Here is a 13,051-nt window from a genome sequence, read left to right on the forward strand (position 1 = left end):
ACACACACACACACACACACACACACACACACACACACACACACACAGACACACACACGCGCGCGCGCGCGCGTACAAAATTTCTTTTACTTATTATTTAGGTATAAATTATATATTTCCTCAATAGTTTTACAATCAATATCACAATGACATCCTAGGGGCTGGGTGCTTGGAGACCCATATTACAGCTCTGCTTAGTTTGGGCAACTCTAAGCGTGTGTATACTGTATCTCTATTATAATGTTGCTTTGTTTTGCATTGTGGAGATAAATAAAGACATATTATTATTATTATATTATATTATAGAATGTAAAAATAATTTTACTGAAAAAGATTTCATTGCAATGTACCTAAGTGTAATAGATACTTATTATAATAACTAAGTAATTGTAGAAGAAACTTGTGACAGCTACAATCTTTCCTATTTCGTATGATAAAATACGAATTACGTGAATATACATAAAGTGTCGTTCATAGTAAAAGTGAATTATCTTCGTGTAATAAAATTTTATGACTTATTCGCTTTCATAATTAATATTTAACAATTTTTAATAATTAAACAAGTAACGCAATTTACGGGGTTTAAGTAATGGTGATGGGCTCATGCCATCTCCTACAGGAACATGGACGAAGGATCTTGTGCTCAGGTTGAACCATGTCCGGAGATTCTTAAGCCACGAAGTACGCCTTCCTCCAGGCGGTCGCTTTCCCTGTATCTTTCCTTGTATAATTAATCAGAGTAGGTCGTATTTATCATTACGCATTATATGACCAAAGTACTGTAGTTAGCATTTTTTGACAGTACTCAAGGCCTCTAATTTCTTATTCAACATCTGCAATACTCTTTTATTGGACAGTCTATCTGTCCACGATACTTTTAAAACTCTTCTTTAGACCCATATTTCAAAGGCTTCTAAGCGGTTGCCTGTATTTTGAGTTAAGGGCTAAGAAGGTAGTATTGGCAGAATCATAATATGATTACGCAATAAATACGCAATTCATCTATTTGACTGTGTTCTATGGAGACTTCCACAGAACACTGTCAAATAGGTGAATTGCGTCATATGAATTGCAAGAAATTCAATTCAAATTATGATTCTGACAATGCGGCATTTTTAGCCCTGAGTCTACGTCATACAGAAGAAGCGTAAACTCGTAGATGGCAGAATAGATGACACAACTTTAGAAATGTATTACGTGCTTGTTCTATCCGACATTTGATCTCCACGCTGTGATTGCATTGGTCGTTTACGACGCAGTCATTAAAATGATTGTAACATCTATTCTACATAGGGAGAGCAATAAAATAATTGAGTATTAAATTCAACAATGTATCGAATCGACGTGTCTTATCAACTCGTATTGTTTCAGCCGGAGCTATATAAGAACGAGTTGGTTCGTCAACCATCGACAGACAGTGCAGAGCTCGAGTTTTGTGGAAAACTGCATTTCGCTCTCAAGTACGATCAAGAAGTCGAGGCGCTCGTTGTGAAGGTACGTTTCTTTTAATAGTGACGCTAAATGAAGGTAGGTCTCACTGGAAGATGACGTCATTGAACAAAATGAGACAGTTTTTGGCTTATTACACGACTTAATATTTTCATAGATTTCTCATAGAATAGCGCTACGGCTAAGAAGTCGATGAAAACTTAATATAAAGATCCGAAAACAACCACAAAGAAAATTTTATGAGGTCCGCTGGTTAGTTCCGTGGCTTAAAAATTATAATTTTTAAATCGACATCTCTAGTCAGCGATCGTAACTGCAAAGGTACCTCTCTGAAGAAATATATTTCTCACAGATGGCGCTACGAAAAAAAGTCGTTAAAAAATAAAAACAAAGATCCACAACTAACATATACAAAAATTCGTAAGATCTGCTGGTTCGTTCCGTGGCTTAATTGGCAGAGCATCTGGCACGGATTGTCTGATGGTGCTGGTTTGAATCATTCTTAGTGTTTCGATCTTTGTTATAATAATTGAAACTTATAGACTGATGGTACGAATTTATAGAGCGAATGTGGATTGAGGGAGGATTGATAAGGAGAGGTAGATCTCTGCGTACATATCTCGATCAGATTAGGCATGACCTTAAATAATTTAATAATTAATTTTAATAATATAGTTTAATAATTAATTTTATTAATATTTAATAATTGAAACTTATAGACTGATGGTACGAATTTATAGAGCGAATGTGGATTGAGGCATAAGGAGAGGTAGACCTCTACGTACATATCTCGATCAGATTAGGCATAACCTTAAAAAGGCCGAGTTAAAAGTATCAAGAATAAACTGAATAGACTGATGGAGGAGGTGAAGGAGATTTGTCAGGAGCGTAGCAGGTCTGACCGTATGTATGTATGTAACAAACCATAATCTAAAACGTTTTACGCAACATGGATGTGACAGTCAATTTGTATCAAACACAACCTGCATCAATTTTGTGACAAAATAGATTCTTATTTTGTTGAAAAAACTGAAAACAAAATTATCTTATTTTGTCCGATGATTTTATGTTCTATGGAATAAAATGGGAATTATTCCGAAAGAAGTGATGTCGACGCTTTTTTAGTAATTAAAAAAAATGAAAAATGAAAACAAATGTAATATTATATTCCCATTTTGAATTATGGGTTTTTAACGTGTGTTCCAACATAACTTAGGTAACAAAAGGGTGGTGCTGGCACAAGGTCTTACAAAAGGATATAATGGATTGACTTATAAAGATGTCAATGACACTAAACCTCTTTTATAAGAAAATATTTTTTTTTTATTTAAACAGCAACGTGATTTATGTTCAAAAGATGTTTATGGAATATCTTTTTTTTCTGACTGTAGATAATATTTAAGGTTACTGTCAGTATCATGGCCATTTTTAATTTCTAAAGTGTTGTTGTATCCATTTGTAATATTCTATGATCAATTTAATTGATACTGTCGTACAAACATAATGTTTTGTGAAAAAAATTGCATAGAATGAACACTATGTTATATCACTTTTCACAGTACAATGTTGAGTGACCACTGAAGCAAAATTATTATTTAAAATTATTATTTTTTCTTTTTCTGGCAAATCTGCACATTTACGCCCGCAAAATTTTAAAATTCAATATTTTTTCTTTGACTTAACATTTGGCTTTAATTGTCTCTGGTCGATTAGATCGAAATTAAAATTTCGTCGCAAAATGCACAATCGGATTAAATAAAAGTTGACAAATGGCTGCAAAAGCGCAAAGTATTCCACTTCGAGCTGAGTTTTTTTATATGATATATAATGAAATTCTAAGCATCTTTTATTCTTGTGTATTTCTTGAAAAATTGATACTTTCAGAGATTTTATTTTTGTATGGAAAAATGTACTTACGTTCTATTTTTTTTCTCCAAAAATACCTATCAAAATAATATATCTATAATAAAAAATATCCTTTTTGGATATGCTATTATTATATTTCCAATTATTCTCTACCAGGAAAAAAAATCATCTGCATGTACTTGCGGCTTTACGAGCAAAGAGGCGGCAAAATTTCAGTATATTTTATATATTTTTTAAAGATGAGTATCTATTAGGTTCGCGCACCACTGTGCTCCGCGCGTCTGCAACTGTATAAGTAGAGACGTTACGCGCAACACTATGAGAACACCGAGTGCTCCATTAGGTTCGCGCATCGACTCTGCTTGTCGTCCTCGACATCATAAACGGAGCGTGGAGCGTGCACACTGCGCTCCGCTTTGTATTCGCGCAAAAATCGCCAAGGCGCGGAGCGCTCACCGCGGAGCGTGCAACGTTGCATGCGATCGTACCCACTAGTGGAGCAGTTGCAGATGCGCGGAGTACAGTCAGTGCGCGAACCTAATGGATTCGCGGCATAACACCGTCTACATTACACTAAAATTAATTTAATCATTTTTAGCCGAAAACTTGTATATTTTCTTAAAAAAGTACATAAAAAGCAGACACTTTGCCGCTTCTTGACTTATAATCAATATTTAAAGATTATTTTGTTAACAATTGATGACAACAAAGGGCTCTGAGTGCTCTTGCACATAAACACGTTACGACGTCGCGTCGTGTCACGACGACGTCGTACCCTAGCCGGCCCTAAAGGCTCTTAGATATACGCCATCGCGTCGCGCTGCGACGTCGTATCGTGTTTATGTGTAAGAGCCCTAGAGCCCAAACTCAACTAAAAGCAAAGAGATAGAATAGAAGTACCGCTAATTTTTTAACTAATCAGGAGGCAGAGAGCATTTGCCTAGTGACAATTTGACATTTTAATTACCAAAAGACGACCTTCTTTTTGTGAAACTCATTATAGTTCTGTGTACAGAACTTTAATAAAATTTTTCAGTTCAATAGCGGCGGGAAAGTGTCTTTTTTAAATATTTTTTTACAAAATATACAAGTTTTCGATTAAAAACGTATTAATTTTAGTGTAATGTAGACAATGTTATAACCATAACTCAAAAGTTAAGCAAACACTCGTACATTGCGTTGAAGAAATATATAAAATATACAGAATACCTGCCACCTCTTAAAAAATATACTAATATACAGGAAAAAGGATATTCGTACTTTTGGAGAAAAAAATAAAACGTAAGTATATTTTTCCGTACAAAAAACAAAACTTTTTCTCTTAAAGTATCAATTTTTCAAGAAATACACAAAAATGAAAGATGCTTAGAATTTCATTACGTATCATGTAAAAAAAATCAGCTCGATATTCCACAAAATGTTCCTAAGTAAATGAATTATCAATTTGGGCTCACTGTGCAATTTGTGCGCCCTTTTGGTTTTGAGACATTATTATACTCATTCAACTACTAATGACGTTAGATAAGCGAACTTTGCACAATTCACAATTATTTTTACCATTGTGAATATTGTGGATAGTTTCGAATATTTACTATCACATGACAACTAAACGATTATTAAATACTTGACTGATTATAATTCGTTCAAATTCCTTAATACCTAAAAAAGGAATTTCATAACATTACAACATATAATAATTGCTTGCAAATATAATCCAGAAATAATTGTTGACATATTCTAAGCGCCTGTAAAAATGTTGTTAGCAATTACACGGAGAAGATAAACTGTCTTTTTTAGAAGATGAAGGCGTTTTATTATTATTTTTTAAATAACTTTTTATAGAAGCTTCCTAAAATAGTGAGAAAAGAGTATGTTTAGGTAGAATTAGGTAGTAAATAGTTATATAAAAAAAGTTAATTATATACTGCTAGAACCATGAAAATCGTAAAGTGGTCTAGCCAACCTGACGTCAGAATGGCTGGCCACTTTATTTCTTTAATATTTACGTTAGCGCAAAGGTACAAAATATGGAAATAAAGGTAATAAACAGTAGAAATTACGTAGTACAGTTTGATTTGTACATCTCGTTTGGTCCAGCCATCCTGACAGATACCTAAGCGAATGGTTTAAAAATAGAATCCTGAGCGTAGCGACGGTTTTAAGGCACGAGACGCAAAACAACTTTGCTGCCGAGCGAAACGCACAACTTTTCAGTTCAATATAGCTAGGAAAATGGTAGATGAATAAAATATACCACTTGGTTTGCGAAATACACCAACAAATACACGTATTACATAAATAATATTTTAATATTTAATTGCTCGATATTGCGCTTCAAACGGAGTTACGAGGTTTTCAAATTGAACCGACGATATCGCAATATATTCAACAGCTCGCACAAAATTATAATGATAGATGGATTATTTCGTTCGTAATAATATTGCAATCGTAACATAATTATCATTTTATCATTGTTGATTACTTTTGATTCTTGTAAAATAATTTCATTATTGCTTTGATACTCAAAAACATTGTTTAAACTTACAAAGGATAATTTGAATAAACATTTGTATTGGAAGAGGGATAGATAAATTATTTCTTTGTGTAACATTTACAAGCTATTAGACACGATTAATTGGACAAGATTGGCATGATTTATTGACGAATTCCAACAAGCTTGAGTACAGTTTTCACATATATACCAAGGCACCAAGTCTGCTAATTCCATGAGACTCCACTGAGATCATATTGCAATTATGATAATAGTTGTTATTCTGCTAAAATGTAGTTGCAATAGTTGAGTCTTAGTAGACTGTCAGTGGAATTACTAACGATCGATGTTGCCTTATTATGGAAAATTTTGTATGGATTTTTTTAAATTTAATTTGACCAACTTTTGCTTTTCCAACTTTTTTCTTCCCATACAATGAAGTTATTCTTATAAAAAACTGAGTTTATAAGCATTAAAAAAAGACAATTTTATTCATTTTGTATGAAAACATTTTATGAAATTTGGCCAACGATTTTTTTTTATTTGACGAATTTGTTCGCGATTTTTTCGTCCCATACAATGAAATAATCTTTCATAAAACTGTGATGATCAGCACTAGAAAAAATTTTGATAAATTTTATTCATTTTTATGGACAACTCACGCTTGACCTAAAAATTGACTATGCCAAAATTGTATTTACAATAAAAAAGACTTAATGGTTCCTAAGACAGTTTCATTGTATATTCTATGGTTTCGGATTTCCCCATACTGTCTCATTTACGTAACTAGATAGCACTTCTTCAAAAGTACTGCTCTCCCAATACTTTGAAATATATTTAGCCTCGATTTAGGCACTATTTATTGGCTATCCTAACTTGTTATTTTGGTTAGAATTGTAAATATAAGTAAATAAAAAACTTTACACAAATTAATTTATTTAAATTATTTATAGGTAAGAAAGAGGTTATTTTGTCAAAAATGATTGCATCACTCTCTCTTTCCTTTTTAATTAAAGTTTTCGTAAGTTGTGCTGTTCGGAAGTGCAATAACATCTTTTACACCCTCTTATTTTACCAAGCACCTTTGTATAAAAGTTAATAGGCTGGCTAAAAGGTTTGCGAGTTATTTTCAAAACTTTGTGTCCAAAGTCACTGGCCTCGTAATGGGCTTGGAGTCAATGAACGGGCAGTAGATCCCATTCGGGAATGGGAATATATTTGAATTTGTTGGGTATGAATAGTTTGTTCGATGCTACTATAACATTGATTTAGGTTTTTGCAACCAATTATATTATATACTTTAAAAAAGGAAGATAATATATTACTAGCGTCCGTGTCGTGAATATTTGAGTATGGTACAATTGTAAGTTCTTGCAATTAGTCTGCGTCGAGATCTACGACATCAACCGAAGTCATATCAACCGAAAGACGTCCACTACTGAATATAGGTCTCCCCCAAAGATTTCCAGACTATTCGATCGGACGTGACGTGCATCCGTCGGTTACCCGCCGCCCTTACCAGGTCATCCATACATCTAGTTGAGGCCGTCCCACTGAACGCTTTCCGGTTCATGGTCCCCATTCGAGAACCTTTCTGCCCCAACTCCCGTCAGCTCTACGAGCTATGTGCCCTGCCCACTGCCACTTCAACTTGCTAATTCTTTGAGGTATGTCGGTGACTTTCGTTCTTCTATGAATCTCCTCATTTCTGATTCGATCACGTAGAGAAATGCCGAGCATTGCTCGCTCCATAGCTCGTTGAGTGACTTTGAGCTTTTTTATGAGGCCCATAGTAAGTGACCACATCTCAGAGCCGTAGGTCATCGCTGACAACACGCACTGCTCCAAGACTTTTGTCTTCAAGGACTGCAGTTTTTGCAACAGGGAACAATTGTAACCTTAAAATATCATATTTATTCCCGTTAGTTTCATTTAATTTTAAACTATTTTTTTACCTCTTGACTTTTCTTCCACGTGGAACAATATTGTAACTTTAAAATGTCATATTTATTCTCATTTTAAGACCAAGTAATTTTATTGTAACTGCCTGGCTTATTATCATTATCCTAATTTGAAGTGAAGTAGTTGTCATTGTTTTTCCTTCAACAGATCTTTGAGGCTCGTGACCTTCCTATAAAGGACGTGACAGGCAGCAGCGACCCCTACATCAAAGTGTTCCTGTTGCCTGATCGTAAAAAGAAGTTCCAGACCAAAGTGCATCGCAAGAATCTGAATCCTGTTTTCAACGAAACTTTTCTATTCAGGTAAATAATGAAAAGATTTTTTAGTAACATTGTTGACGTTAGAAAAAAATTGTTTTAATACATTTTTGATTATGCAGTCGGATATTTTTGTTGTTAAAAATTTGTAAATTGTCATGGCACGGTAAGTAGAATAAGTTTCCCAAGGTTACATTAAGGTTTATTAACCTTTTAGACCTTATTTATTTTCAAGAAACAGCTTCAATGCGAAGAGCCACGTCTGTACAATTTACAGCATAATAAACTTAAAAACCACAGTCAAAAGTTCAGAAATGAAGTTTAATTAAACAGTTGATATCTCTGTGAACGACCGACTTCAAATTGTTAATGTGCTCTTAAAATTGTAGTCAAAGTAAGAACTTTCAATACACGGAATAACTAATTTTAATAATTAATAGCTTTAGGCGTTACTTTCAGAAAATCCATGTTAAACAAAATGGAAGTACATTACGTTGCTACTCCTAGGACCTAGTTAAGGTTAAATCTTGCAAAATGGCTGCGTATGTATTGAATATTTATTCGTTCAATTAATTTTGTAATTTTCTTTCCACTTAATATGAATAAAACAAGCCCAACTACAGTCACAAATACCACCACTAGTGTTGCATTATACAGATTTTTTTTTATGTTACCAAGTGACGGGACGAACAAGTCGTGTGCCTGATGGTAAGCTACACGCCTGTCCATAACAGTTGCAGTGCCACTTAGAGCATTAAATAGCAAAGAATTGAGGGACACTTCCACTGTACCCATTTTCTGAAACATAAGTTGAATCTATGCGAGTATGTTGTGCGGAGTTGTGTATGAGAAATAAAGGTATCGAGTTATATGTACCTAGTTGGTTAAGGGCACAGAATCAAAGCTTAGAATAATAATTCTTTTCGCTAGTCCTACGTCGTTCATTGCAAATTTTTGAATTACAATAACAATAGGATATCGTCGGTATGAAAATTTGTTATTTACGATGAAAAACTGTTAACGTCGAATTTATTCCAGATCGCTGGTCATTCTCTTGATTTATTATTGCATGAGTATCACTTCCTAACGACGCTCATCACTACGTTCTTGATTTATTCCTTTGAGAAAACGACGCCCTCTTTTTTTGCAAGAAATTGTGGCCCAAATAACGAAAAATTTGTAATAATTACCAACCACCAATAAACGATTATCCCTAGTTTACACAGGTTTATCGCGATATGAAATTCGATTCTTCTTCTAACGTTTCGAATCCGAAGCTTAGCTCTATTTTGCGGGCTATTAACACATAACCATAGACCGGGTTAACCGTGTGACCTAAAACTGCCGTTACATTAAGATTGAGGGTGGATGATAATAACCTACCACTAGGATTACTAAAATGAAAATAATGTGAATAGGGCTTAATAAATATGAATAGGGCGGAATAACGGTGAAGGTGAAACTAAATTGTAATCAATGAAGGGACTATTTGTTGGTTATTGACATTACAACCGCGGAGAACATGTTCTGTTTTCTTGACACACTATATAAAGTAGTAGTAGTATAGCTGGGATTTACGAGTATACCTGTCCGAAAAGACTTTACGGCGTCATAAATTTGTCAAAGGCATCGATTAAGAGACCTTCATAAAAGGAGATTGTTTTGGGACAAGCAAACTTGAGTTGCTGGATATGTGTGGGGTGCGCTGAAATAGCTCTTGTATTATTTAATTTTTTATTGGATTTTTTATTTGTTTGTATTCATCATTATCACAATACATTTAGTAGTTAGTCAGTCTACTGCTTCTTGTGAAAGAGTTCGTCCAGGGTAGTACTGCCATCTTACTTATTTCTGCCACCAAGCACTAATGTCAGCATTACTGTGTTCCGGTTTTAAAGTGTAAAGGTGCTGATGAAATTACAGGCACATGGGAGCTGTCAACTTATGTCTTAGGGTGACGGGTGCAGTGGCAGTGCCCCTCATGTATTTGCGATTTAAAGTTCGGAGTGGCACTGTAACTGTTATGGACAGGCGTGTAGCTTAGCATCAGGCGCACGACTTGTTCGTTCCATCACTAGATATTATAACAATAATTGAATATCCCAGGATTGGACTCGGGTTTCCTCTCAGGAGAGGGTTAATGTAATAGTCTGCCACTCTGGTCTTTCAAAGTTTTTCAAAGGTTCATAAACTCATATTTTTGTCTTTTTTTTTATAAAAATTAATTGCGCTCAAAAAAATTTAGGTCAAATGACCTCAATCTCACCTGATGGAAAGTGACATCATCGTCGAGGATGTAGCATGCACACCTAAATAATGCCTATCCACTCTCGTCTTGAAAAGGTTCAAGTTATAGCGTTCGGGGAACAAGTCTGCAGGCAAGGAATTCCACTCCCTAGCCGCTCGCCATACAAATGTGGAAGCGAAACGCTTCGAATCCGGGACATACCCACAACATAGGGGTGGAACCCTAGCCCACGTCTAGTCCCCCGATGATGGAAAGGGAAGGCGAAATCAAATTATGCAATTCCGTCGCACACTCTCCATGATATATCCTGTAAAATTCATATAAGCAGGTTACTTTACGGCGGTGTTCAAGGCTCTGCAGTTTCGCTTCTAAAGTTCGTTTTATAATACGAAAAACATGCTTAGCTCGCTGTCTTTCCTTGGTCAAAGTCAAAGGTCGTTTTATAAATCTCAGCCTTAGAGTGGTAGAACACAAAAAAGGTGACGATTCGACTGTACTTGATGGACAGCTAACCGTTTCACGAGGTGGAAGGAGTTCGTCGTGCAATACCTTACAGATAGGTGGTTTGGTTTCTAGGGTTTTCAACCAGCTGTCCCACAAATGTGATGCAGTGGCGTGCCTCACTAGACTCCTATTCAGACATCATATATTATTTATGAAGGACAATTTGCTGTTGATAGCTTGTCTGAGCCACCGGACAAAAGGATGAGCTGAAGGCTCTTAACCCGTATATAATTAGTAAAATCGCTGGCGATAGCGGTCAGTGCGAGTGTGCTGGTTGGCCTGTAATGTGGCGAGACAGATAGTGTCCAGGTCCGTTGAGGACTTCCCTGGGTCGACCAGTGCTACGAGAGCGAGGAGCAAAATTGAAGTACGTTTTTGATTGGAAGTTTTCAATTAGACTATTGTGGATATCATGTTCTTTGTTTATTTCAAGGACACTTTGCAGCTGGCTTCCGATGGCCTTTATTGCGTCGCCGGATAAAAGGGCGAGTTGAAGACTCTTAATCCATTAAAAATAAAGTAAAACCAACCTTAAAACTAATTAGCGGGCCTAAGGTGCCCGAGTGGGCACGGACTTCGGCGCTGGGAGCTACTGGGGATTTTCGCCAGTAGGGCGAGCTAACAGAGAGAATCTACTAGTGTACGTGCTGACGTGTGGGGCTCTACGACCTCGCCGACGAGGACGGTTGGTACAATAGGGGCTAGACTGATTAGCGATCTGGTTGGCCTTTAAAGTGGCGAGAGTGATAGGGTCGTCAGGGTCGTTGAGGGCTTCCCTTCCGATGGGTCCTAAGTATGCGGTGGGGATGTTGCCTGAGGAGGGTGTAGTTGGATGCAGCCAGGCAGCCACCACGAGGTGGTTGGAGTGGTGAGGAGCAGAGTGGAAGTACTTTCTCGATGCTTGATTCATGAGACATCATGTCCGTCACGCTTAACCAGTCTTACACTAATTACCGTAACACTTCGCTTGCGTGTCAGGATACAAATAATGCCATCTATTGGTGGCGCTCGGTACAAAATTTTGTAGTTTCGTAGTTATATCCAATATGTGCCTCTATCGCTGAATATCATATTCGCAAAAAATCATGTTCGCAAAACATGATATTCGCAAGACATCATGTTCACAAAATATCATATTGTGTTCTTTAAAACTCTATAATGATGCATTTAAGTAGGAGATCTTCGCAATTGCAAGACCCTCATCAATCTTCCAAGCACTTGCGTCAATTAATATTGTCGTGTAATTACTACTTATTTATATTCCCGTGATTCCGTCTATATTTGAGGAGTATCCCGTCGTCAATTTCCGGTAAGTTCTATTCTTGTCTTTTATCCTTGTTTCCTTATCATTTATACACAGATATTTACAAAAAATATCTTCAACATTTTTATAATTATTGATGCAAAAATCGAATACTAAGAAAAATCCTTCAGTCAGATTCGAACTAGCGCCTTCAGGTACATAGATTTCTAACAGAAGCAACATCTGGACAACAGAGAAAGAAACAACTGGAAATTCAATTGAATTAATTACAGTTTTTAAAACGACATCTGTAGTCAGCTGCTGGTAGCTATAAAGTTACCTGGCTGAGTGAAGAAATAGATTTCTCACAGATGGCGCTACGGCAAAAAAGTTGTTAAAAACCAAAACTAAGATATGCAAGAAGCACATTGAAAATTCGTAAGATCTGCTGGTTCGTTCCGTAGCTCAGTGTGGAGAGCGTCAGGCACAGTATGCTGAAGGCGCTGGTTCGGATCAAGCCAGATTGAAGGAATTTTTCTTAGTGTTCGATCTTTGTATTAATCATTATAACAAACTAGTGAAGTATTCAAAAACAATTAACATCGTGGTAGTAAAACTGCCTCCGTGGCCGAACGGTTACCATGCTGAACTGCCACGTAGATGTCCCCGATTCGATTTCCGGGCCGGGAGACGTAGTTTGTATGGCCTTCATTTATTTCTTTCGTGTCTTTGGGTGTAATTTGTGGTTGTCTGTGTGTGTATCCATAGCATTCGCGTTAAAGGCAATTATTTATTGCGAGGCTATGAATTTACATTCAATAATTTTAATATCTTCAACTTTTTTTGAAACTATCAGGTAACGTCTCACGTTTTAAGACTCTGTTTCAATTTGGCGACAAGCTAATCTAAATGCAAAACGTATTCAATTATTTACATCCGTTAAATTCCAATTAAAGTTCATTCGCCTTTGATAACTTTTTCAGTAGATTGGTTCCGATTGAAGAAATTCTTAGGTTCATTTTCCTCTTGGT

General features: G+C 36.0%; 1 protein-coding gene across 1 annotated transcript in view; it reads left to right on the forward strand.

The window, feature by feature from the left end:
• Positions 1 to 13,051, forward strand: part of LOC113238174 (synaptotagmin-10-like) — a 236,585-nt gene that overhangs the window by 198,321 nt on the left and 25,213 nt on the right. The window contains exons 5-6 of the mRNA XM_026474940.1: positions 1,372 to 1,494; positions 7,916 to 8,070. Coding sequence (XP_026330725.1) covers positions 1,372 to 1,494; positions 7,916 to 8,070 — 278 coding nt within the window. The remainder of the gene's footprint in view (positions 1 to 1,371; positions 1,495 to 7,915; positions 8,071 to 13,051) is intronic.

Source organism: Hyposmocoma kahamanoa, unplaced genomic scaffold, assembly GCF_003589595.1.
Source record: "Hyposmocoma kahamanoa isolate Upper Pololo Valley unplaced genomic scaffold, ASM358959v1 103, whole genome shotgun sequence".
NCBI classification, from domain to species: domain Eukaryota; kingdom Metazoa; phylum Arthropoda; class Insecta; order Lepidoptera; family Cosmopterigidae; genus Hyposmocoma; species Hyposmocoma kahamanoa.